This window comes from Tinamus guttatus, unplaced genomic scaffold (genome assembly GCF_059628265.1).
Source record: "Tinamus guttatus ecotype Peru unplaced genomic scaffold, ASM5962826v1 Tinamus_guttatus_pri_ptg000964l, whole genome shotgun sequence".
Lineage (NCBI taxonomy): Eukaryota > Metazoa > Chordata > Aves > Tinamiformes > Tinamidae > Tinamus > Tinamus guttatus.
This window is the reverse complement of record NW_028289498.1, coordinates 920-28,630: the sequence shown is the minus strand read 5'-3', so window position 1 is coordinate 28,630 and position 27,711 is coordinate 920. Positions and strand designations below refer to the sequence as shown.

Genomic DNA, 27,711 nt, shown 5'->3' with positions numbered 1-27,711 from the left:
AATGTCCCCCCATTGTCCCCATTGTCCCCAATGTCCCTCTCTCCCGCAGGTGCCACCGCTGTCCCCGATGGCTTCGTCATCGTCATCATCGTCCCCCCCCGGGGGGGGAGGGTCCCCGTCCCCCTGCCGGAACCTCCACGACTTCCTGCAGGGCCTGAGCGCCCCCGAGCTCGACCGCCTGTACCAACACCCGGCCACGTGCCTGGCCGTGTTCCGGTGAGCGTCACCCGCGCGGCGTCACCGTGACACCCCCCGGTGTCACCCGGACCCCCCTGGTGACTCTGACATCCCCTGGTGTCATCGACACCCGTTGTCACTGTGTTCGCCTGTACCAACACCCGGCCACGTGCCTGGCCGTGTTCCGGTGAGCGTCACCCGCGCCCCCCGGTGTCACCCGGACCCCTCTGGTGTCACCGGGACCCCCCTGGTGTCACCAACACCCCTTGTCACCGCGTTCGCCTGTACCAACACCCGGCCACATGCCTGGCCGTGTTCCGGTGAGCGTCACCCGCACCCCCCGGTGTCACCCGGACCCCCTTGGTGACACTGACACCCCCTTGGTGACACCGGGACCCCCTGGTGTCACTAACACCCTTTGTCACTGCGATCACCTGTACCAACACCCGGCCACGTGCCTGGCCGTGTTCCGGTGAGCGTCACCCGCACCCCCCGGTGTCACCCGGACCCCCTTGGTGACACTGACACCCCCCTGTGACACTGGGACCTCCAGGTGACACCGAGACCCCTTGTCACCGCGACCGCCTGTACCAACACCCGGCCACGTGCCTGGCCGTGTTCCGGTGAGCGTCACCCGCGCAGCGTCACCCCCGCTGTCACCGAGATCCCCCCCCCAGGGTCACCAACACCCCCCTGGTGACACCAACACCCCCGGGACCCCCCGGGTGTTCACTGACACCCCCCCATGTCGGCATCAGTGTCACCAGGGGGTGTTGGTGTCCCCCAGGGTGTCACTGTCACCCCGTGTCCCGTTGTCACCCCGTGTGTCACATTGTCACTTCGTGTCCCATTGTCACTTCGTGTCCCATTGTCACCCCGTGTCCCATTGTCACCCCACGTGTCCTGTTGTCACCCCGTGTCCCGTTGTCACCCCATGTCCCATTGTCACCGCACGTGTCACATTGTCACCGTGTCCCGTTGTCACCCGCAGGGAGCTCCCCCCGCTGGCGCAGGCCGCGCTGCTCCGTGTCACCCCGTGTCCCATTGTCACTCTGTGTCCCATTGTCACCCCATGTCCTGTTGTTACCCCGTGTCCCGTTGTCACCCCGTGTCCCATTGTGACCCCCTGTGTCACCGTGTCACATTGTCCCCCCGTGTCCCATTGTCACCCTGTGTGTCCCGTTGTCACCCTGTGTCCCGTTGTCACCCCATGTCCCGTTGTCACCCCACATGTCACATTGTCACCGTGTCCCATTGTCACCCCACATGTCCCATTGTCACCCCGTGTCCCATTGTCACCCCGTGTGTCACCGTGTCCCATTGTCACCCCGTGTCCCATTGTCACCCCATGTCCCGTTGTCACCCTGTGTCCCAGTGTCCCCCCGTGTCCCATTGTCACCCCACGTGTCCCATTGTCACCCTGTGTGTCCCGTTGTCACCCTGTGTCCCGTTGTCACCCCATGTCCCGTTGTCACCCCACATGTCACATTGTCACCGTGTCCCATTGTCACCCCACATGTCCCATTGTCACCCCGTGTCCTATTGTCACCCCGTGTGTCACCGTGTCCCATTGTCACCCCATGTCCCGTTGTCACCCCACGTGTCACATTGTCACCGTGTCCCCTTGTCACCCGCAGGGAGCTCCCCCCGCTGGCACAGGCCGCGCTGCTCCGGACGCTGTTCGTGGAACAGCCGCTGCCACAGGCGGCCGTGGGGCTGTGGGTGAAGAAGGAGCACAGCAGGTGGGGGGTGTCACCCGTGGGGTGTCACCCATGGGGTGTCACTTATGGGGGGTGTCACCTGTGGGGTGTCACCTATGGGGGGTGTCACCTATGGGGGGGCACCCATGGGGGTGTCACTTATGGGGGTGTCACCTATGGGGGGTGTCACTTATGGGGGGGGCACCCATGGGGGTGTCACTTATGGGAGTGTCACCTATGGGGGTGTCACCTATGGGGTGTCACCTATGGGCGGTGTCACCTATGGGGGTGTCACCCATGGGGGGTGTCACCTATGGGGGTGTCACCTATGGGGGTGTCACTTATGGGGCGTTCCCTATGGGGGGTGTCATCTATGGGGGTGTCACCTATGGGGGGTGTCACCTATGGGGGGTGTCACCCATGGGGGGGGCATCTATGGGGGTGTCACTTATGGGGGGTCCCCTATGGGGGGTGTCACCTATGGGCGGTGTCACCTATGGGGGGGACAAATGGGGTCATCTATGGGGTGTCACCTATGGGGGTGTCACCCGTGGGGTGTCACCTATGGGGGTGTCATCTATGGGGGGTGTCACTTATGGGGTGTCACCTATGGGGGTGTCATCTATGGGGGGGCATCTATGGGGGTGTCACCTATGGGGGTGTCACTTATGGGGGGGTCCCCTATGGGGGGTTCCCTATGGGGGGGTGTCATCTATGGGGTCCCCTATGGGGGGTGTCACCTATGGGGGGGGTCCCCTATGGGGGGTGTCACTTATGGGGGTGTCATCTATGGGGTGTCACCTATGGGGATGTCACCTATGGGGGGTGTCACTTATTGGGGTCCCCTATGGGGGTGTCACTTATGGGGGTGTCACCTATGGGGTGTCACCTATGGGGGGGCACCTATGGGGGTGTCACCTATGGGGGGTGTCACCTATGGGGGGTGTCACTTATGGGGGTGTCACCTGTGGGGTGGGGACACCCATGGGGGGGGGGTCACTTATAGGGGGGGACCTGGGTTGGGGGGGGCACATTTGGGGGGGGAAGGGGGGTCCCTTGGGGGGGGGCTCCCATGGGGAGGGGGGTGACGGTGCCCTGGGTCGGTTGTAGCCGCCCGCGGTTGTAGCGGGCAACAGGCGGCGACGGCTCCCCCCCCCACCGTGGGAGGGGGTTGCGGGTGTTGTGGGTCGCGGTGTAGCTCTGTGCGGGTGTTGCCGTCACAGTGTAACTCCCTGCGGGTGTTGCCGTCGCGGTGTACCTCCGTGCGGGTGTTGCCATTGCGGTGTAGCTCTGGACGGGTGACGCCGTCGCAGGGTAGCTCTGTACGGGTGTTGCCCTCATGGTGTAGCTCCGTGCGGGTGTTGCCGTCGTGGTGTACCTCTGTGCGGGTGTTGCCGTCGCGGTGTAGCTCCATACGGGTGTTGCTGTCACGGTGTAGTTCCATGCAGGTGTTGCCTTCACAGTGTAGCTCCCTGTGGGTGTTGCTGTAACGGTGTACCTCCGTGCGGGTGTTGCCATCGCGGTGTAGCTGGGCGGCAGCGGCGCCATCTGGGTGTCGCGGTCAGGGTGTAGCTCCTCTCGGGTGTTGCCGTGCAGCACTCGCGGCTGTTGCTGTCACGGTGTAGCTGCATCAGGCTGTTGTATTTGCGGTGTCGCTGCGTGCGGGGGTTGCAGGGAACAGGCGGCGGGTGCAGCAGCACTGCAGGGGCTGTAGCGGGTGTTGCAGTCGCAGTGTAGCTGTAAGCAGGTGTTGTAGTCATGGCGCCTGTCCTAGCACACAGGCGGCGGCGGTGCTGTAGTTATGTCCAGGTGTCAGTGTTACTCACGCTGTTCCTTGTCCGCCTGTCCCAGCGCACAGGCGGCCGCGGCACTATAACATGTCCAAGTGTCAGTGTCACCCCGTGGCTGTGTCCGGGTGTTGTCATGGTTACACCGTTCCCATTCCGCCTGTCTCAGCGCACAGGCGGTGGCGGCCGCGGCACTATAACATGTCCAGGTGTCAGTGTCACTCACGTTGTTCCCATTCCGCCTGTTCCAGCACACAGGCGGTGGCTCTGTAGCCGTGTCCAGGTGTTGTTGTTACATTGTTCTCCGTTCCGCCTGTTCTAGCGCACAGGCAGCGGCTCCGTAGCAATGTCCGGGTGTTGTTGTTACGTTGTTTGCTGTTCCGGTTGTAGCGCACAGACGGCCGTGGCCGCGGCTCTATAACACGTCCAAGTGTTGTAGCAATGCTGTAGCCGTGTCTGGGTGTTGTTGTAGTGACGTTGTTCCCATTCCGGTTGTAGCGCACAGGCGGAGGCGGCCACGTCACTATAACATGTCCCGGTGTTGCAGTGACCCTGTAGCCGTGTCCAGGTGTTGTCATGGTCACATTGTTCCCGTTCCGGTTGTAGCGCACAGGCGGAGGCGGCTCCGTGGCCGTGTCCGGGTGTCACTGTCACTCACATTGTTCCCGTTCCGCCTGTAGCGCACAGGCGGAGGCGGCCGCGGCTCAATAACATGTCCAGGTGTCAATGTTACTCACATTGTTCTTTGTTCCGGTTGTAGCGCACAGGCCGCCGCCGCCGCCCTATAACACATCCAGGTGTTGCAGTGACGCTGTAGCCCTGTCCGGGTGTTGTTGTAGTCCCATTGTTCTTTGTTCCGGTTGTAGCGCACAGGCGGCCGCCGCCGCCGCCCTATAACACATCCAGGTATTGTAGTGATGCTGTAGCCCTGTCCGGGTGTTGTTGTAGTCATGTTGTTCCCGTTCCGGTTGTAGCGCACAGGCGGCCGTGGCGCCGCCCTATAACACATCCAGGTGTCAGTGTCACCCCGTGGCCCTGTTGAGGTGTCAATGTCACTCACGTTGTTCTCTGTTCCGGTTGTAGCGCACAGGCGGAGGCGGCTCCGTAGCCGTGTCCGGGTGTTGTAGTGATGCTGTAGCCCTGTCCGGGTGTTGTCGCGGTGATGGTGTTCTTTGTTCCGGTTGTAGCGCACAGGCGGAAGCTGCCGCCGCCCTATAACATATCCAGGTGTCAGTGTCACCCTGTGGCTCTGTTGAGGTGTCCGGGTGTTGTTGTAGTCACGCTGTTGTTTGTTCCGGTTGTAGCGCACAGGCGGAAGCCGCCGCCGCCCTATAACACATCCAGGTGTCAGCGTCACCCCGTGGCCGTGTCCGGGTGTTGTTGTAGTCACGTTGTTCCCGTTCCGGTTGTAGCGCACAGGCGGACGCCGCCGCCGCCCTATAACACACCCAGGTGTCAGTGTCACCCCGTGGCCATGTCCCGGTGTTGTTGTAGTCACGTTGTTCCCGTTCCGGTTGTAGCGCACAGGCGGAAGCCGCCGCCCTATAACACATCCAGGTGTCAGCGTCACCCCGCGGCCGTGTCCGGGTGTTGTTGTAGTCCCATTGTTCTTTGTTCCGGTTGTAGCGCACAGGCGGACGCCGCCGCCGCCCTATAACACATCCAGGTGTCAGTGTCACCCCGCGGCCGTGTCCGGGTGTTGTTGTAGTCACATTGTTGTTTGTTCCGGTTGTAGCGCACAGGCGGCCGCCGCCGCCGCCCTATAACACATCCAGGTGTCAGCGTCACCCGTGGCTCTGTTGAGGTGTCCGGGTGTTGTCATGGTCACGTTGTTCCCGTTCCGGTTGTAGCGCACAGGTGGCCGTGGCGCTTCTCTATAACACATCCAGGTGTTGCAATGACGCTGTAGCCCTGTCCGGGTGTTGTTGTAGTTCCATTGTTGTTTGTTCCGGTTGTAGCGCACAGGCGGACGCCGCCGCTGCCCTATAACACATCCAGGTGTCAGTGTCACCCCGTGGCTCTGTTGAGGTGTCCGGGTGTTGTTGTAGTGACGCTGTTCCCGTTCCGGTTGTAGCGCACAGGCGGCCGCGGCGCCGCTCTATAACACATCCAGGTGTTGCAGTGACGCTGTAGCGCTGTCCGGGTGTTGTTGTAGTCCCATTGTTCTCTGTTCCGGTTGTAGCGCACAGGCGGTGGTGGCTCCGTGGCCGTGTCCGGGTGTTGTTGTAGTCACATTGTTGTTTGTTCCGGTTGTAGCGCACAGGCGGAGGCGGCTCCGTAGCCGTGTCCGGGTGTTGTAGTGATGCTGTAGCCCTGTCCGGGTGTTGTCATGGTCACATTGTTCTTTGTTCCGGTTGTAGCGCACAGGCGGCCGCCGCCGCCGCCCTATAACACATCCAGGTGTCAGCGTCACCCCGTGGCCATGTTGAGGTGTCCGGGTGTTGTCATGGTCACGTTGTTCCCGTTCCGGTTGTAGCGCACAGGCGGAAGCCGCCGCCACCCTATAACACATCCAGGTATCAGTGTCACCCCGTGGCCGTGTCCAGGTGTTGTTGTAGTCACATTGTTCCCGTTCCGGTTGTAGCGCACAGGCGGCCGCGGCTCTATAACACATCCAGGTGTCAGCGTCACCCCGTGGCTCTGTTGAGGTGTCAATGTCACTCACGTTGTTCCCGTTCCGGTTGTAGCGCACAGGCGGCCGCCGCCGCTCTATAACACATCCAGGTGTTAGCGTCACCCCGTGGCCATGTCCGGGTGTTGTTGTAGTCCCATTGTTGTTTGTTCCGGTTGTAGCGCACAGGCGGACGCCGCCGCCGCCCTATAACACATCCAGGTGTCAGCGTCACCCCGCGGCCGTGTCCGGGTGTTGTTGTAGTGACGTTGTTGTTTGTTCCGGTTGTAGCGCACAGGCGGAAGCCGCCGCCGCCCTATAACACATCCAGGTGTCAGTGTCACCCCGTGGCTCTGTTGAGGTGTCCGGGTGTTGTTGTAGTTCCATTGTTCTTTGTTCCGGTTGTAGCGCACAGGCGGAAGCCGCCGCCGCCCTATAACACATCCAGGTGTCAGCGTCACCCCGTGGCCATGTCCGGGTGTTGTTGTAGTCACATTGTTGTTTGTTCCGGTTGTAGCGCACAGGCGGACGCCGCCGCCGCCCTATAACACATCCAGGTGTCAGCGTCACCCCGCGGCTGTGTCCGGGTGTTGTCATGGTCACGTTGTTCTCATTCCGGTTGTAGCGCACAGGCGGAAGCCGCCGCCGCCCTATAACACATCCAGGTGTCAGTGTCACCCCGTGGCCCTGTCCGGGTGTTGTTGTAGTTCCATTGTTCTTTGTTCCGGTTGTAGCGCACAGGCGGAGGCGGCTCCGTAGCCGTGTCCGGGTGTTGTTGTAGTCACGTTGTTCCCGTTCCGGTTGTAGCGCACAGGCGGCCGCGGCTCTATAACACATCCAGGTGTCAGCGTCACCCCGTGGCCGTGTCCGGGTGTTGTCGCGGTGACGTTGTTCCTGTTCCGGTTGTAGCGCACAGGCGGTGGTGGCTCCGTAGCCGTGTCCGGGTGTTGCAGTGACGCTGTAGCCCTGTCCGGGTGTTGTCGCGGTGACGTTGTTCCCGTTCCGGTTGTAGCGCACAGGCGGCCGTGGCGCCGCCCTATAACACATCCAGGTGTTGCAGTGACGCTGTAGCCCTGTCCGGGTGTTGTCATGGTCACGTTGTTCTTTGTCCGGTTGTAGCGCACAGGCGGAAGCCGCCGCCGCCCTATAACACATCCAGGTGTTGTAGTGAGGCTGTAGCCGTGTCCGGGTGTTGTTGTAGTTCCATTGTTCTCTGTTCCGGTTGTAGCGCACAGGCGGAAGCCGCCGCCGCTCTATAACACATCCAGGTGTTGCAGTGACGCTGTAGCCCTGTCCGGGTGTTGTTGTAGTCCCATTGTTCCCGTTCCGGTTGTAGCGCACAGGCGGACGCCGCCGCCGCCCTATAACACATCCAGGTGTCAGCGTCACCCCGCGGCCATGTCCGGGTGTTGTCATGGTCACATTGTTCCCGTTCCGGTTGTAGCGCACAGGCGGCCGTGGCGCCGCTCTATAACACATCCAGGTGTCAGCGTCACCCCGTGGCCGTGTCCGGGTGTTGTTGTAGTCCCATTGTTCTCTGTTCCGGTTGTAGCGCACAGGCGGAAGCCGCCGCCGCCCTATAACACATCCAGGTGTCAGCGTCACCCCGCGGCCGTGTCCGGGTGTTGTTGTAGTCCCATTGTTCTTTGTTCCGGTTGTAGCGCACAGGCGGAAGCCGCCGCCGCCCTATAACACATCCAGGTGTCAGCGTCACCCCGTGGCTCTGTTGAGGTGTCCGGGTGTTGTTGTAGTGACGTTGTTCCCGTTCCGGTTGTAGCGCACAGGCGGACGCCGCCGCCGCCCTATAACACATCCAGGTGTCAGCGTCACCCCGTGGCTCTGTTGAGGTGTCCGGGTGTTGTTGTAGTCACATTGTTCTCTGTTCCGGTTGTAGCGCACAGGCGGACGCCGCCGCCGCCCTATAACACATCCAGGTGTCAGCGTCACCCCGCGGCCGTGTCCGGGTGTTGTTGTAGTTCCATTGTTCTCTGTTCCGGTTGTAGCGCACAGGCGGAAGCCGCCGCCGCCCTATAACACATCCAGGTGTCAGCGTCACCCCGCGGCCGTGTCCGGGTGTTGTTGTAGTCCCATTGTTCTCTGTTCCGGTTGTAGCGCACAGGCGGAAGCCGCCGCCGCCCTATAACACATCCAGGTGTCAGTGTCACCCCGTGGCCGTGTCCGGGTGTTGTTGTAGTCCCATTGTTCTTTGTTCCGGTTGTAGCGCACAGGCGGAAGCCGCCGCCGCCCTATAACACATCCAGGTGTCAGTGTCACCCCGTGGCCGTGTCCGGGTGTTGTCGCGGTGACGCTGTTCCCGTTCCGGTTGTAGCGCACAGGCGGCCGTGGCGCCGCCCTATAACACATCCAGGTGTCAGCGTCACCCCGTGGCTCTGTTGAGGTGTCAATGTCACTCACGTTGTTCCCGTTCCGGTTGTAGCGCACAGGCGGACGCCGCCGCCGCCCTATAACACATCCAGGTGTCAGTGTCACCCCGCGGCCGTGTCCGGGTGTTGTTGTAGTGACATTGTTCCCGTTCCGGTTGTAGCGCACAGGCGGCCGCCGCCGCCGCCCTATAACACATCCAGGTGTCAGTGTCACCCCGCGGCCGTGTCCGGGTGTTGTTGTAGTCACATTGTTCCCGTTCTGGTTGTAGCGCACAGGCGGCCGCCGCCGCCGCCCTATAACACATCCAGGTGTCAGCGTCACCCCGCGGCCGTGTCCGGGTGTTGTTGTAGTCACGTTGTTCCCGTTCCGGTTGTAGCGCACAGGCGGCCGCCGCCGCCGCCCTATAACACATCCAGGTGTTGCAGTGACGCTGTAGCCCTGTCCGGGTGTTGTCGTGGTCACGTTGTTCCCGTTCCGGTTGTAGCGCACAGGCGGATGCCGCCGCCGCCCTATAACACATCCAGGTGTCAGTGTCACCCCGCGGCCGTGTCCGGGTGTTGTTGTAGTCCCATTGTTCTCTGTTCCGGTTGTAGTGCACAGGCGGCCGTGGCTCTATAACACATCCAGGTGTTGCAGTGACGCTGTAGCCCTGTCCGGGTGTTGTCGCGGTGACGTTGTTCCCGTTCCGGTTGTAGCGCACAGGCGGCCGTGGCGCCGCCCTATAACACATCCAGGTGTTGCAGTGACGCTGTAGCCCTGTCCGGGTGTTGTCGTGGTCACGTTGTTCCCGTCCCGGTTGTAGCGCACAGGCGGCCGTGGCGCCGCCCTATAACACATCCAGGTGTCAGCGTCACCCCGTGGCCGTGTCCGGGTGTTGTCGTAGTCACGTTGTTCCCGTTCCGGTTGTAGCGCACAGGCGGAAGCCGCCGCCACCCTATAACACATCCAGGTGTCAGCGTCACCCCGTGGCCCTGTCCGGGTGTTGTTGTAGTCATGCTGTTCTTTGTTCCGGTTGTAGCGCACAGGCGGCCGCGGCGCCGCTCTATAACACATCCAGGTGTCAGTATCACCCCGTGGCTCTGTTGAGGTGTCCGGGTGTTGTTGTAGTCCCATTGTTCTCTGTTCCGGTTGTAGCGCACAGGCGGAAGCCGCCGCCGCCCTATAACACATCCAGGTGTCAGCGTCACCCCGTGGCCGTGTTGAGGTGTCAATGTCACTCACGTTGTTCCCGTTCCGGTTGTAGCGCACAGGCGGCCGTGGCGCCGCCCTATAACACATCCAGGTGTCAGCGTCACCCCGTGGCTCTGTTGAGGTGTCACTGTCACTCACGTTGTTCCCGTTCCGGTTGTAGCGCACAGGCGGCCGCCGCCGCCGCCCTATAACACATCCAGGTGTTGCAGTGACGCTGTAGCCCTGTCCGGGTGTTGTCGCGGTGACGTTGTTGTTTGTTCCGGTTGTAGCGCACAGGCGGACGCCGCCGCCGCCCTATAACACATCCAGGTGTCAGTGTCACCCCGCGGCCGTGTCCGGGTGTTGTTGTAGTCCCATTGTTGTTTGTTCCGGTTGTAGCGCACAGGCGGAAGCCGCCGCCGCCCTCCGCTCCCTGCGGCTCTGGACCCCCCTGGTCCTCCCGGGGGGGCTCCCGGGGCTGGGGCTGAACCCGGAGTTCAGGGAGGGGCTGAAGGGAGCCCTGCTGGGGGGGTGAGTGGGGACAATGGGGACAATGGGACAATGGGGGGGATGGGGACAATGGGGGGGATGGGGGGGATGGGGACAATGGGGACAATGGGGACATTGGGGACAATGGGGGGGATGGGGACACTGGGGACAATGGGGGGACATTGGGGACAATGGGGGGGATGGGGACAATGGGGATAATGGGGACAATGGGGGGGACAATGGGGACAAGGGGGGGATGGGGACAATGGGGACAATGGGGGGAACGGGGGGGATGGGGAAACATTGGGGACATTGGGGACAATGGGACAATGGGGGGGATGGGGACAATGGGGACATTGGGGGGACATTGGGGACAATGGGGGGGATGGGGGGTAATGGGGACAATGGGATAATGGGGACAATGGGGGGACAAGGGGACAATGGAGACAATGGGGGGGATGGGGAACATTGGGGACATGGGGGACATTGAGGGACATCAGGGACATGGACATGGGGGAGATGGGGGGACAATGGGGGGACAAGGGGACATTGGGGACAATGAGGGGGATGGGGGGGATGGGGACAATGGGGACAATGGGGGGACATGGGAATGGGGGGGACGGGGGGACATGGGGAGCATGGGGGGACATTGGGGACAATGGGGGGATATGGGGGGGCATTGGGGACATGGGGACATTGGGGACAATGGGGAGACAATGGGACATGGGGACAATAGGGGGACGTGGGGGACAATGGGGAACAATGGGGACATGGGGGGACATTGGGGACAATGGGGGAAGGGAGATATGGGGGGCAATGGGGGGAACATTGGGGACAATGGGGACATGGGGGGGACAATGGGGACTTGGGGACAATACGGGGACAATAGGGGGACATGGGGACATTGGGGACATTGGGGATATGGGAGACAATGGGGGAAATGGGGGGATATGGGGACAATGGGGGGACATGGGGGGACATGGGGGGACATTGGGGGGGTGTCCCGGCCGCCGGGGCCCCCCTCTTAAAGGGGCCGCGCAGGGGCCGGCCCTGGTGGGACGACACCAGCCAACTGGGCCCCGACCGGCACCCGCGGGACGTCCCCGCGCTGGACAAGTACGCGGAGGAGCGCTGGGAGGTGACGGAAAGGGGCCCGGCGGCCGGGAGGGTCCGGGAAGGGGCCCAGGCGTCCGGGAGGGGGAAACACAACCAGGAACGGGGTCCAGGAAGGGGCCCAGGCGTCCGGGAGGGTCCGGGAAGGGGCCCAGGCGTCCGGGAAGGGCCCAGGCGTCCGGGAATGGGAAACACAACCGGGAACAGGGTCCAGGAAGGGGCCCAGGCGTCCGGGAAGGGCCCAGGTGTCCGGGATGGCTCTGGAAGGGGCCCAGGCATCCGGGAGGGTCCAGGAAGGGGCCCAGGCGTCCGGGAATGGGAAACACGGCCGGGAATGGGGGACACAACCGGGAATGGGAAACACAACCGGGAAGGGGGCCCAGGCGTCCGGGAGGGGGGCCCAGGCGTCCGGGAAGGGGAAATGCGGCTGGGAAGGGGAAACACAACCAGGAACAGGGTCCAGGAAGGGGCCCCGGCGTCCGGGAAGGGCCCAGGCGTCCGGGAGGGTCCGGGAAGGGCCCAGGCATCCGAGAGGGGCCCAGGCGTCCGGGAAGGGGCCCAGGCGTCCGGGACGGTCCCAGAGGGGCCCAGGCGTCCGAGAGGGGCCCAGGCGTCCGGGAAGGGGCCCAGGCGTCCGGGAGGGTCCAGGAAGGGGCCCAGGCGTCCGGGAATGGGAGACACAACCGGGAATGGGAAACACAACTGGGAATGGGGCCCAGGCGTCCGGGAAGGGGTCCAGGCTTCCGGGAATGGGAAACACGGCCGGGAATGGGGGACACAACCAGGAATGGGAAACACAACTGGGAATGGGGCCCCGGCGTCCGGGAAGGGGTCCAGGCGTCCGGGAATGGGAAACGCAGCCGGGAATGGGAAACACAACCAGGAACAGGGTCCAGGAAGGGGCCCCGGCGTCCGGGAAGGGCCCCGGCGTCCGGGAATGGGAAACGCAGCCGGGAATGGGGGACACAACCAGGAATGGGAAACACAACTGGGAAGGGGGCCCCGGCGTCCGGGAAGGGGTCCAGGCGTCCGGGAAGGGGCCCAGGCGTCCGGGAGGGTCCCAGAGGGGCCCAGGCGTCCGGGAAGGACCCAGGCGTCCGGGAGGGTCCGGGAAGGGGCCCAGGCGTCCGGGATGGCTCTAGGAGGGGCCCAGGTGTCCGGGAGGGTCCAGAAAGGGCCCAGGCGTCCGAGAGGGGCCCAGGCGTCCGGGACGGTCCAGAAAGGGCCCAGGCGTCCGGGAAGGGGCCCAGGCGTCCGGGATGGCTCTGGAAGGGGCCCAGGCGTCCGGGAAGGGGCCCAGGTGTCCGGGAAGGGTCCGGGAAGGGGCCCAGGTGTCCGGGAAGGGTCCGGGAAGGGCCCAGGCGTCCGGGATGGCTCTAGGAGGGGCCCAGGCATCCGGGAAGGGGCCCAGGCGTCCGGGACGGTCCCAGAGGGGCCCAGGCGTCCGGGAGGGGCCCAGGCGTCCGGGAAGGGGCCCAGGCGTCCGGGAGGGTCCAGGAGGGGCCCAGGCGTCCGGGCCGGCCCCAGCTCCCCCCCCCCCCCCCAGGTCATCCTCCATTTCATGGTCGGGTCCCCGAGCGCCGCCGTGAGCCAAGACCTGGCCCAGCTGCTGGTCCAGGCCGGCCTCATGCGCAGGTACCCCCAGATTTGGGGTGAAATCGGGGCGTTTTGGGTGCGCTGGGTCATTCCGGGGGTGTTCGGGGGTATTTGGGGTGGATTTAGGCTGTTTTGGGGGCGTTTAGGGGGCTGTTTTTGGAGGGGATTGGGAGTTTTGGGGTGGTATTTTGGGGCGTTTGGGGGGTATTTGAGGTGTTTTGGGGGTCTTTGGGGTAGTTTGGGTGGTTTTGGGGTGTTTTGGAGGATGTTTGGGGTGTACTTGGATATTCAGGGAGCATTTTGGGGTGTATTTGGGGGTATTCAAGGTGTTTGGGTGGCTTTGGGGCATTTTGGGGTGTTTCGGGTGTGTTGGGTCATTCCGGGGGTGTTCGGGGGTATTTGGGGTGGATTTAGGGTGTTTTGGGGACGTTTAGGGGGCTGTTTTTGGAGGGGATCGGGAGTTTTTTTGGGGGTATTTTGGGGCATTTTGGGGGGTGTTTGGGGGTATTTGAGGTGTTTTGGGGGTGTTTGGGGTAGTTTGGGTGGTTTTGGGGGTGTCTGGGGTGTATTTGGTGTTCAGGGAGTATTTGGGGGTATTTGAGGTGTTTTGGGGGTGTTTGAGGTGTATTGGAGTCTTTTGGGTGGCTTTGGGGTGTTTTGGGGGGTGTTTGGGGTGTGTCTGGGTGTTTTGGGGGTATTTAGGGTGTTTGGGGTGTTTTGGGTGGATTTGGGGTGTTTTGGGGGTGTTTTGGGGTGTTTTGGGGGTGTGTCTGGGTGTTTTGGGGGTATTTGGGGTGTTTTTGGGGGGTGTTTTGGGTGGACGTGGGGTGTTTTGGGGGGTGTTTTGGGTGGATTTGGGGTGTTTGGGGGTGTTTTGGATGGACTTGGGGTGTTTTGGGGGTGTGGGGGGTATTTAGGGTGTTTGGGGTGTTTTGGGGGGTGTTTTGGGTGGACATGGGGTGTTTTGGGTGGCTTTGGGGTGTTTTGGGGTATTTTGGGAGGTTTTTGGGGTGTATTTGGGATGTTTTGGGGGGTGTTTTGGGTGGATTTCGGGTGTTTTGGGGTGTTTTGGGGCTGTTTTGGCTGGACTTGGGGTGTTTTGGGGGTGCGTCTGGGTGTTTTGGGGGTATTTGGGGTGTATTTGGGGGTGTTTTGGGTGGACGTGGGGTGTTTTGGGGGGTGTTTTGGGTGGATTTTGGGTGTTTTGGGGTCTTTTGGGGAGTGTTTTGGGTGGACTTGGGGTGTTTTGGGGGTGCGTCTGGGTGTTTTGGGGGTATTTGGGGTGTATTTGGGGGGTGTTTTGGGTGGACGTGGGGTGTTTTGGGGGGTGTTTTGGGTGGATTTTGGGTGTTTTGGGGTGTTTTGGGGGCGTTTTGGGTTGCTTTGGGGTGTTTTGGGGGTGCGTCTGGGTGTTTTGGGGGTATTTGGGGTGTTTTTGGGGGGTGTTTTGGGTGGACGTGGGGTGTTTTGGGTGGCTTTGGGGTGTTTTTGGGTGTTTTGGGAGGTTTTTGGGGTGTATTTGGGATGTTTTGGGGGGTATTTTGGGTGGATTTCGGGTGTTTTGGGGGTGTTTTGGGGTGTTTCGGGGGTGTTTTGGATGGACTTGGGGTGTTTTGGGGGTGCGTCTGGGTGTTTTGGGGGTATTTAGGGTGTTTGGGGTGTTTTTGGGGGTGTTTTGGGTGGACATGGGGTGTTTTGGGGGGTGTTTTGGGTGGATTTCAGGTGTTTTGGGGGTGCGTCTGGGTGTTTTGGGGGTATTTGGGGTGTTTTTGGGGGGTGTTTTGGGTGGACGTGGGGTGTTTTGGGGGGGATTTGGGTGTTTTGGGGTGTTTCAGAGGTGTATTGGGTGGCTTTGGGGTGTTTTCGGGTGTTCTGGGAGGTTTTTGGGCTGGATTTGGGGTGTTTCGGGGGTGTTTTGGGTGAACTTGGGGTGTTTTGGGGGTGTCTTGGGTGGCTTTGGGGTGGATGTGGGGTGTCTTTGGGGTGTTTCGGGGGTGTTTCGGGTATTTTGGGGGTGTTTTGGGGGTGTTTGGGGTGGCTTTGGGCTGTTTCTGGGGTGTTTTGGGGTTGTTTCCGGTGGATTTAGGGTGTTTCAGGGTGTTTTGGGGGTGTTTCGGGGGTGTTTGGGGGTGTCTTTGATGTGTTTTGGGGGTGTTTTGGGGGTATTTTGGGGGTGTTTTGGGGTGTTTGGGGGGTGTTTGGGATTGTTTGGGGTGGCTTTGGGGTGTTTCTGGGGTGTTTTGGAATTGTTTCGGGTGGATTTATGGTGTTTCAGGGTGTTTTGGGGGTGTTTCGGGGGTGTTTGGGGTATTTCGGGGGTTTTTCGAGGGTGTTTTGGGGTTGTTTCCGGTGGATTTAGGGTGTTTGGGGTGTGTTTTGGGGTGTTTTGGGGTGTCTTTGGTGTGTTTTGGGGGTGTTTCGGGGGTGTTCGGGGTATTTTGGGGGTGTTTTGGGGGTTTGGGGGTGTCTTTGGTGTGTTTTGGGGGTGTTTCGGGTGGATTTGGGGTGTTTTGGGTGGACATGGGGTGTTTTGGAGGGTGTTTGGGGTGGATTTGGGGTGTTTTGGGGGTGTTTCGGGGGTGTTCGGGGGTATTTTGGTGTGTTTTGGGTGGATTTGGGGTATTTTGGGGGTTTTGGGTGGATTTGGCGTGTTTCGGGGTGTTTTGGGGTGTTTTGGGGGTGTTTTGGGGTATTTTGGGGGTGTTTCGGGGTGTTTCGGGGGTGTTTGGGGTGTCTCGGCGCCCCGTCGCGGGTGCCGCCGGGTGACGCCGGGTGACGCAGCGAGGGGGGTGACGCCCCCTCCATCACCTCGGCCGGGTTCCGGTTCCTCCTCCTGGACACCCCGGCCCAGCTCTGGCTCTGCGTCCTGCACTACCTGCGGGGGGCGCAGGTGACACCGGGGGACAAAACGGGGGACACCGGGTGACAATGGGGGACAACGGGTGACACCGGGTGACAAAACGGGGGACACCGGGTGACAATGGGGATGGCGGGTGACACCGGGTGACAACGGGTGACACCGGGTGACAATGGGGACAATAGGGACAGCGGGTGACAATGGGGACGTCCCCAAATAACCCCCCCGGCTCTGCGTCCTGCACTACCTGCGGGGGGCGCAGGTGACACCGGGTGACAAAACGGGTGACACCGGGTGACAAAACGGGTGACAATGGGGACACCGGGTGACAATGGGGGACAACGGGTGACACCGGGTGACAAAACAGGGGATAAAACGGGTGACAACGGGTGACACCGGGTGACACCGGGTGACAACGGGTGACAATAGGGACACCGGGTGACAACGGGGGACAGCGGGTGACAATGGGTGACAATGGGGGACAATGAGGACAGCAGGTGACAATGGGGGCAGTAGGGGACAGCAGGTGACAATGGGGACGGCGGGTGACAATGGGTGACAATGGGTGACAATGGAGATGGCGGGTGACAACAGGTGACAATGGGTGACAATGGGTGACAATGGGGACACTGGGTGACACCGGGTGACAATGGGGGACAATGGGTGACAATGGGGACAATGGGGACAATGGGGGACAATGGGGACGTCCCCAAATAACCCCCCCGGCTCTGCGTCCTGCACTACCTGCGGGGGGCGCAGGTGACACCGGGTGACAAAACGGGTGACACCGGGTGACAATGGGGGACGACGGGTGACAATGGGGACAGCGGGGGACACCGGGTGACAATGGGGGACAATGGGGACAACGGGGGACAGTGGGTGACAATGGGGGGCACCGGGTGACAATGGGTGACAATGGGGACGGCGAGTGACAACGGATGACAATGGGAATGGTGGGTGACAACGGGTGACACCCGGTGACAACGGGTGACAATGGGGACACCGGGTGACAATGGGGGACAACGGGTGACACCGGGTGACAATGGGTGACAATGGGGACAATGGGGACGTCCCCAAATAACCCCCCTGGCTCTGCGTCCTGCACTACCTGCGGGGGGCGCAGGTGACACCGGGTGACAAAACGGGTGACAATGGGTGACAATGGGTGACAATGGGGCACAACGGGTGACACCGGGTGACAAAACGGGTGACAATGGGGACAACGGGTGACAATGGGGGACAACGGGTGACACCGGGTGACAATGGGTGACAATGGGTGACAATGGGGACGTCCCCAAATAACCCCCTGGCTCTGCGTCCTGCACTACCTGCGGGGGGCGCAGGTGACACCGGGTGACAATGGGTGACAACGGGTGACAATGGGGGACAGTGGGTGACAATGGGGGGCACTGGGTGACAACGGGTGACAATGGGGACAATGGGGACAATGGGGACAGCGGGGTGACAATGGGGGACAATGGGGACAATGGGGGACAGTGGGTGACAATGAGGGGCACCGGGTCACAATGGGTGACAATGGGGACGGCGGGTGACAACGGATGACAATGGGAATGGTGGGTGACAACGGGTGACACCCGGTGACAACGGGTGACAATAGGGACACCGGGTGACGACGGGGGACAGCGGATGACAATGGGTGACAATGGGTGACAATGGAGATGGCGGGTGACAATGGGGGACAATGGGTGACAATGGGGACACTGGGTGACAATGAGGACAAGGGGGGACAATGGGGACAATGGGGGACAATGGGGACGTCCCCAAATAACCCCCCTGGCTCTGCGTCCTGCACTACCTGCGGGGGGCGCAGGTGACACCGGGTGACAAAACGGGTGACACCGGGTGACAATGGGGATGGCGGGTGACAACGGATGACAATGGGAATGGTGGGTGACAACGGGTGACAATAGGGACACCGGGTGACAACGGGGGACAGCGGGTGACAATGGGTGACAATGGGGGACAATGAGGACAGCAAGTGGCAATGGGGGCAGCAGGGGACAGCGGGTGACAATGCGGACGGCGGGTGACAATGGGGGACAATGGGTGACAATGGAGATGGCGGGTGACAACAGGTGACAATGGGGACAATGGGACACTGGGTGACAATGGGTGACAATGGGTGACAATGGGGACAATGGGGACGTCCCCAAATAACCCCCCCGGCTCTGCGTCCTGCACTACCTGCGGGGGGCGCAGGTGACACCGGGTGACAACGGGTGACAATGGGTGACAATGGGGACGGCGGGTGACAACGGGTGACAATGGGGACAAGAGGGGACAACGGGGACAATGGGTGACAATGGGGGATGGCAGGTGACAATGGGGACAGTGGGGGACACCGGGTGGTACTGGGGGACAGCGGGTGACAATGGGGGACAATGGGGGACAATGAGGGCACCGGGTGACAATGGGGGACAATGGGGGACAATAGGTGACAATGGGGGACACCGGGGTGACAATGGGGGACAATGGGACAACGGGTGACAATGGGGGACGATGGGGGACAATGGGGACGACGGGGGACACCGGGTGACAATGGGGGGCACCGGGTGACAACGGGTGACAATGGGTGACACTGGGGACACCGGGTGACAATGGGGGACAATGGGGATGACGGGGGACAGCGGGTGACAATGGGGGACAATGGGGACGGCGGGTGACAACGGATGACAATGGGAATGGTGGGTGACAACGGGTGACACCTGGTGGCAACGGGTGACAATGGGGGACACTGGTGACAATGAGTGACACCGGGGTGACAACGGGTGACAGTGGGGGACACTGGGGACAGAGGGTGACAATGGGGGACACCGGGTGGGACCAGGTGACAACGGGTGACAATGGGGGGGGCACCAGGTGACAATGGGGACAATGGGGGGGCACCGGGTGACAATGGGGGACAATGGGGCGGTGGGGGACAACGGGTGACAATGAGGAAACCAGGTGGCACCGGATGACAATGGGGACAGCGGGTGACACAGGGTGACAACGGGGACAATGGGTGACAATGGGGACGGCGGGTGACAATGGGTGACAATAGGGGACAATGTCCCCAATGTCCCCATAACCCCCATTGTCCCCCCCATGTCCCCATTGTCCCCACACCCTTGTCCCCCTTGTCCCCCATGTCCCCATTGTCCCCAATGTCCCCCATGTCCCCAATGTCCCCCATGTCCCCATTGTCCCCATTGTCCCCATTGTCCCCATGTCCCCATTGTCCCCATTGTCCCCATGTCCCCAATGTCCCCCATGTCCCCAATGTCCCCCATGTCCCCATTGTCCCCATTGTCCCCAATGTCCCCATTGTCCCCATTGTCCCCCTTGTCCCCAATGTCCCCATTGTCCCCAGGCCCGCGGGTTGGACCTCGTCGAGATCCTCTCCTTCCTCTTCCAACTGAGCTTCTCCACCCTGGGCAAGGTGGGGACATTGGGGACATTGGGGACATTGGGGACACCGGGGACAATAGAGGGAACTGGGGACACCGGGGGGACAGGGGACACCGAGGGGGATGGGGGGACAGGGGACATTGGAGGGAGAGGGGACATTGGGGACACCAGGTGGGACGGGGGGGACAGGGGACATTGGGGACACTGGGGGGACAGGGGACATTGGGGGGGCACAGGGGACATTGGGGGGGACAGGGGACATTGGGGACACTGAGAGGGGACAGGGGACACTGGGGGGGGACAGGGGACATTGGGGGGGACAGGGGACATTGGGGACACTGAGAGGGGACAGGGGACATTGGGGGGGGACGGGGGACATTGGGGGGGACAGGGACATTGGGGACACCGGGGGGACAGGGGACATTGGGGGGCACAGGGGACATTGGGGGGGACAGGGGACATTGGGGACACTGAGAGGGGACAGGGGACACTGAGAGGGGACAGGGGACACTGGGGGGGGACAGGGGACATTGGGGGGGACAGGGGACATTGGGGACACTGAGAGGGGACAGGGGACACTGGGGGGGGGGACATGGGGACATTGGGGGGGGACAGGGGACATTGGGGGGGCACAGGGGACATTGGGGACACTGAGAGGGGACAGGGGACACTGGGGGGGGACGGGGGACATTGGGGGGGGACAGGGGACATTGGGGGGACAGGGGACATTGGGGACACTGAGGGGGGGCAGGGGACATTGGGGGGGGACAGGGGACATTGGGGAGGACAGGGGACATTGGGGACACTGAGAGGGGACAGGGGACATTGGGGGGGGACGGGGGACATTGGGGGGGCACAGGGGACATTGGGGGGGACAGGGGACATTGGGGACACTGAGAGGGGACAGGGGACACTGAGGGGGGGGACAGGGGACACTGGGGGGGGACGGGGGACATTGGGGGGGACAGGGGACATTGGGACACTGAGAGGGGACAGGGGACACTGGGGGGGACAGGGGACACTGGGGGGGGACGGGGGACATTGGGGGGACAAGGGACACTGGGGGGGTGACAGGGGTGATTGGGGACATTGGGGACACTGGGGGGGGAGTGACAGGGGTGATTGGGGACATTGGGGACACCGGGGGGACAGGGGACACTGGGGACATGGGGGGGTGATGCTGATTGGGGACATCGGGGACACTGGGGGTGTGATGGGGTGATTGGGGACATTGGGGACATGGGGGACAATGGGGGGTGTGAGGGGGTGATTGGGGTGTCTGTGATGTCCCTGGTGTCACTGGGGTGTCACTGATGTCCCCAATGTCCCCGGTGTCCCCATGTCCCCCCATGTCCCTGTGTCCCCGTGTCCTCTTGTCCCCCTGTCTCCCTGTCCCCATTGTCCCCATGTCACCCCATTGTCCCCATGTCCCCCTGTCCCTCTGTCCCTGGTGTCCCCATATGTCCCCATGTCCCATGTCCCCCCCATCCCTATGTCCCCCTGTCCCCTTATGCCCCATATCCCCATTGTCCCCATGTCCCCAATGTCCCCATTGTCCCCCGTGTCCCCATTGTCCCCGTGTCCCCATTGTCCCCATGTCCGCCATGTCCCCATGTCCCCATTGTCCCCATGTCCCCGTGTCCCCTCATGTCCCATTGTCCCCATTGTCCCCATGTCCCCCAATGTCCCCATTATCCCCATTGTCCCCATTCCCCCCATTGTCCCCATTGTCCCCGTGTCCCCCCATTGTCCCCATTCCCCCCATTGTCCCCATGTGCCCATTGTCCCCATTGTCTCCATTGTCCCCCATGTCCCCATTGTCCCCATGTCCCCCTGTTGTCCCCATTGTCCCCATTCCCCCCATTGTCCCCATGTCCCCCCATGTCCCCATTGTCCCCATGTCCCCCCATTGTCCCCGTTGTCCCATTGTCCCCATGTCCCAGGATTACTCAGCCGAGGGGATGAGCGACTCCCTATTGACCTTCCTGCAGCACCTGAGGGAGTGCGGGCTGGTGTTCCAGAGGAAGGTGACAATGGGGACAATGGGGGGAATGGGGACAATGGGGGGACATGGGGACAATGGGGATAATGGGGACAATGGGGGACATGGGGGGACATGGGGATAATGGGGACAATGGGGGGAATGGGGACAATGGGGACATGGGGACAATGGAGGACATGGGACAATGGGGACAATGGGGACAATGGGGACATGGGGGGAATGGGGGGAATGGGGACAATGGGGACATGGGGACAATGGAGGACATGGGGACAATGGGGACAATGGGGACAATGGGGGACATGGGGGGACATGGGGGGAATGGGGGGACATGGGAACATGGGACAATGGGGACATGGGGGGACATGGGGGACATGGGGAACATGGGGGGACATGGGGGACAATGGGGACAATGGGGACAATGGGGACATGCGGACAATGGGGACAATGGAGGGACATGGGGACATAGGGGGACATGGGGACATGGGGACAATGGGGGGACATGGGGAACATGGGGGACATGGGGACAATGGGGGACATGGGGACATGGGGACAATGGGGGGACATGGGGACATGGGGGGACATGGGGATAATGGGGACAATGGGGACAATGGGGACATGGGGACAATGGGGGACATGGGGACAATGGGGGACATGGGGGACATGGAGATATGGGGGATATGGGGGGAATGGGGGACATGGGGGGAATGGGGGGAATGGGGACATGGGGACATTGGGGACAATGGGGGACATGGAGACAATGGGGGATATGGGGGGATATGGGGGATATGCGGGACATGGGGACAATGGGGGACAATGGGGACATTGGGGGGACATGGGACACGGGGAGGCAATGGGGACATGGGGACAATGGGGGACAATGGGGGACATGGGGACATGGAGGGACATGGGGGACATGGGGAGGCATTGGGGACATGGGGACAATGGGGACATGGGGGGACAATGGGGGACATGGGGGACATGGGGACATGGGGGACATGGGAGACAATGGGGGGAATGGGAGACATGGGGATAATGGGACAATGGGGACAATGGGGGACATGGGGGACATGGGGATAATGGGGACAATGGGGGGACATGGAGACACGGGGGCATGGGGGGACATGAGGGGGACACAGGGACAATAGGGGACACAGGGGACATGGGGGACACGGGGGACATGGGGAGGCATTGGAGACATGGGACAATAGGGGGATATGGGGGGACATGGGGGACACGGGGGACAATGGGGACAGCACAATGGGGACAGCACGGACAACAGGGACAATGGGGGGACATGGGGACATGGGGGGACACAGGGACGCAGAGGGACATGGGGGGAATATGGGGGGTCACAGTGACATGGGGACAATGGGGGGACATGGGGGGACACGGGGACATGGGGTGACATGGGGACACAGGGGGACATGGGGACAACGGGGGACATGGGAAGATACGGGGACAATGGGGGGATGAGGGGACAGGGACACGGGGACAATGGGGACATGGGGGGACACAGGAGACAATGGGGGCACATGGAGAGACATGGGGGGACAACAGGGACAATGGGGACAATGGGGACAAGGGGGGACAAGGGGGGACATGGGCGAACGGTGGTGACAATGGGGACACAGGGACAATGGAGGGACATGGGGACAACGAGGGGACACAGGGAGACATAGGAACAATGGGGACATGGGGGGACAATGGGGACATGGGGACAATGGGGGAATAAGGGGACATGGGGGGGACATGGAGGACATGGGGACATGGACATTGGGGACATAGGGACATTGGGGACATTGGGGACATGGGGACATGGACAATGGGGACATTGGGGCCATGGGGACATTGGGGACATGGGGACATAGGGACATTGGGGACATGGGGGAAGCTGAAGGACATGGGGACATGGCCAATGGGGACATGGGGACATGGGGACATGGCCAATGGGGACATGGGGACATTGGGGCCATGGGGACATTGGGGACATTGGGGACATTGGGGACATGTCCCCGGTGGTGACACTGTCCCCATGTCCCCAGCGCAAGTCCCGCCGCTTCTACCCCACCCGCTTGGCCATCGCGTTGGCCTCGGGGACCTCGGGGACGTTGGGGACATCGTTGGGGACATCGTTGGGGACGTTGGGGACGTCACCCGACCCCCACGGCCGGGGCTTCGTCCTCGTGGAGACCAACTACCGCATCTACGCGTACACAGGTGACACGGGGGTCCCCAAATGTCCCCAAGTGTCCCCACGTGTCCCCACATGTCCCCAAGTGTCCCCATGTGTCCCCAAGTGTCCCCACGTGTCCCCAATGGCCCCAAGTGCCACCGTGTGTCCCCATGTGTCCCCACGTGTCCCCAAGTGTCCCCACATGTCCCCATGTGTCCCCACGTGTCCCCAAGTGTCCCCAAGTGTCCCCATGTGTCCCCAAGTGCCACCGAGTGTCCCCATGTGTCCCCACGTGTCCCCATGTATCCCCACATGTCCCCAAGTGTCCCCACATGTCCCCACATGTCCCCACGTGTCCCCATGTGTCCCCATGTGTCCCCACATGTCCCCAAGTGTCACCAAGTGCCACCACATGTCCCCACTTGTCCCCACGTGTCCCCAAGTGTCCCCACATGTCCCCACGTGTCCCCATGTGTCCCCAAGTGCCACCGAGTGTCCCCATGTGTCCCCACGTGTCCCCATGTGTCCCCATGTGTCCCCACGTGTCCCCACATGTCCCCACATGTCCCCACGTGTCCCCATGTGTCCCCAAGTGTCCCCACATGTCCCCAAGTGTCACCAAGTGCCACCACGTGTCCCCACTTGTCCCCACGTGTCCCCAAGTGTCCCCACATGTCCCCACGTGCCACCAAGTGTCCCCACGTGTCCCCATATGTCCCCACGTGTCCCCACATGTCCCCATGTGTCCCCACGTGTCCCCAAGTGTCCCCACATGTCCCCACATGTCCCCAAGTGCCACCAAGTGTCCCCACGTGTCCCCAAGTGTCCCCACATGTCCCCATGTGTCCCCACGTGTCCCCAAGTGTCCCCATGTGTCCCCACATGTCCCCAAGTGCCACCGCGTGTCCCCACATGTCCCCAAGTGTCCCCACATGTCCCCACGTGTCCCCACGTGTCCCCAAGTGTCCCCAAGTGTCCCCATGTGTCCCCACGTCTCCCCACATGTCCCCACGTGTCCCCAATGTTCCTGTCCCCATGGTGTCCCCATCCCCATGATGTCCCCACACACTGTCCCTGGTCCCACGGTGTCACTGTCCCTACACAATGTCACTGTTCTCATGGTGTCGCTGTCCCCACGATGTCCCCACACGATGTCACTGTCCCTGCGCTGTCCCTGCGCTGTCCCCGTGATGTCCTCAATGTTCCCACGCTGTCCCTGCTCCATTTCCCCGCTGTCCCCAATGTCCCCAGTGTCCCCCCATGTCCCCATGTGTCCCCAATGTCCCCCTGATGTCCCCATTGTCCCCAATGTCCCCCATGTCCCCAATGTCCCCCATATCCTCCATGTCCCCAATGTCCCAATGTCCCCCATGTCCCTATGTCTCGCATGTCCCCAATGTCCCCCCGAGATCCCCATTGTCCCCGATGTCCCCAATGCCTCCCATGTCCCCAACGCCCCCCAAATCTCCAACGCCCCCCATGTCCCCAATGTCCCCATTGTCCCCGATGTCCCCTGATGTCCCCGATGTCCCCAATGCCCCATTGTCCCCAACGTCCCCATTGTCCCCAACGTCCCCATTGTCCCCAGTGTCCCCATTGTCCCCATTGTCCCCAACGCAGACTCGGAGCTCCAGGCCTCCCTCAATGTCCCGATGTCCCCAATGCCCCAATACCCCCAATGTCCCCAATGTCCCCATTGTCCCCAATGTCCCCAATGCCCCAATACCCCCATTGTCCCCAACGTCCCCATTGTCCCCATTGTCCCCAATGTCCCCAATGTCCCCATTGTCCCCCATGTCCCCATTGTCCCCATTGTCCCTATTGTCCCCATTGTCCCCTGCAGACTCGGAGCTCCAGGCCGCCCTCATCGCGCTCTTCTCCGAGCTCCTCTACCGCTTCCCCAACCTGTTGGTGGCCCAGGTGACAAGGGACAGCGTGCAGGCGGCCATCGCCAACGGCATCAGCGCCGAGCAGGTGACAGGGCCACCCCCGTGTCCCCAAGTGTCCCCAAGTGTCCCCAAGGGGGTCTGGGTGTCCCCAAGTGTCCCCATGGTGTCCCCAAGGTGTCCCCAGAGTGTCCCCATGGTGTCCCCAAGTGTCCCCAAGTGTCCCCATGGTGTCCCCAGGGTGTCCCCATGGTGTCCCCAAGTGTCCCCATGGTGTCCCCAAGGGGATCTGGGTGTCCCCAGGGTGTCCCCATGGTGTCCCCAAGTGTCCCCATGGTGTCCCCAAGGGGGTCTGGGTGTCCCCAGGGGTGTCAGGGTGTCCCCAGAGTGTCCCCAAGTGTCCCCAGGGTGTCCCCAAGGGGGTCCGGGTGTCCCCAGGTGACAAGGGACAGCGTGCAGGCGGCCATCGCCAACGGCATCAGCGCCGAGCAGGTGACAGGGCCACCCCCGTGTCCCCAAGTGTCCCCAAGGGGGTCTGGGTGTCCCCAGGGTGTCCCCAAGGGGGTCTGGGTGTCCCCAGGGGTGTCAGGGTGTCCCCACAGTGTCCCCAGGGTGTCCCCAGGGTGTCCCCAGGGTGTCCCCAAGTGTCCCCAAGGTGTCCCCATGGTGTCCCCAAGGGGGTCTGGGTGTCCCCAAGTGTCCCCAAGTGTCCCCAGGGTGTCCCCAGAGTGTCCCCAAGTGTCCCCATGGTGTCCCCAAGGGGGTCTGGGTGTCCCCATAGTGTCCCCAGGGTGTCCCCATGGTGTCCCCAGAGTGTCCCCAAGTGTCCCCATGGTGTCCCCATGGTGTCCCCAAGTGTCCCCAGGGTGCCCCCAAGGGGATCTGGGTGTCCCCAGGGGTGTCAGGGTGTCCCCACAGTGTCCCCAAGGTGTCCCCAAGTGTCCCCGGGTGTCCCCAAGAGGGTCTGGGTGTCCCCAGAATGTCCCCAAGGGCTCTGGGTATCCCTAGGGGTGTCAGGGTGTCCCCATCATGTCCCCAGGGTGTCCCCACCGTGTCCCCAATAGGTCCCCAAGGTGTCAGGGTGTCCCCAAGGTGTCCCAAGGGGGTTCAAGTGTCCCCACAGGGTCCCCACCATGTCCCCTGGATGTCCCCAAGGGGGTCTGGGTGTCCCCAGGGTGTCCCCGGGGGGGGGGTCCCCGCTGTGTCCCAGCATCCATAGGGCTGTCGGGGTGTCCCTGGGGGGTGTCCCCAAGGTGTCCCCAAGGTGTCCCCAAGGTGTCCCCAAGGGGATCTGGGTGTCCCCAAGTGTCCCCAGGGTGTCCCCAGGGTGTCCCCAAGTGTCCCCAGGGTGTCCCCAAGGGGGTCTGGGTGTCCCCAGGGGGTGTCCCCGCTGTGTCCCAGCATCCATAGGGCAGTCGGGGTGTCCCTGGGGTGTGCGGGGGGGGTGTCCCCAAGGTGTCCCCAAGGTGTCCCCAACGCTCCTGTCCCCTCCCCTTCCAGATCATCCACTTCCTGCGCACCCGGGCCCACCCCGTCATGGCCAAGCAGGTGGGTACCCGGACGCCTGGGCCCCTTTTGGGGGGTTCCCAGACGCCTGGGCCCCTTTTGGGGGTCACCCGGACGCCTGGGCCCTTTTGGGGGGTACCCGGACGCCTGGGCGCTTTAGGGGGTACCCGGACGCCTGGGCCCCTTTTGGGGTACCCGGACGCCTGGGCCCCTTTTGGGGGGTTCCCGGACGCCTGGGCCCCTTTTGGGGGTCACCCGGACGCCTGGGCCCTTTTGGGGGGTACCCGGACGCCTGGGCCCCTTGGGGGGTACCCGGACGCCTGGGCCCCTTTGGGGGTCACCCGGACGCCTGGGCCCCTTTTGGGGGTCACCCGGATGCCTGGGCCCCTTTTGGGGGGTTCCCGGACGCCTGGGCCCTTTTAGGGGGTACCCGGACGCCTGGGCCCCTTTTGGGGTACCCGGACGCCTGGGCCCCTTTGGGGGTCACCCGGACGCCTGGGCCCCTTTTGGGGGTGTCCCGGACGCCTGGGCCCCTTTTGGGGGTCACCCGGACACCTGGGCCCCTTTTAGGGTCACCCGGACGCCTGGGCCCTTTGGGGGGTACCCGGACGCCTGGGCCCTTTTTGGGGGTTCCCGGACGCCTGGGCCCCTTTTGGGGGTTCCCGGACGCCTGGGCCCCTTCGGGGTGTCCCCACGGTGGCCCTGGGTGTCCCCAGGTCCCGGTGCTGCCCCCGACCATCACGGACCAGATCCGGCTGTGGGAGCTGGAGCGGGACCGGCTGCGCTTCTCCGAGGGTGAGCGGCAGCGGCGGTACCTGCGTCACCCGCGCGTCACCCGCGCGTCACCT

General features: G+C 62.5%; 1 protein-coding gene across 1 annotated transcript; it reads left to right on the top strand.

Annotated features, from left to right (window-relative positions):
- Nucleotides 1-67: 67 nt before the first annotated feature.
- On the top strand, nt 68-27,711 carry GTF2H4 (general transcription factor IIH subunit 4; the record flags this gene model as incomplete). The annotated part of the gene is made up of 12 exons (XM_088538272.1): nt 68-216; nt 1,815-1,919; nt 10,230-10,361; nt 11,361-11,457; nt 12,979-13,067; nt 15,810-15,918; nt 19,259-19,327; nt 21,240-21,323; nt 23,341-23,515; nt 25,315-25,445; nt 26,858-26,905; nt 27,580-27,711. Coding segments are annotated over exons 1-12 (1,320 nt in total), but the record flags the coding sequence as incomplete, so codon positions are not given.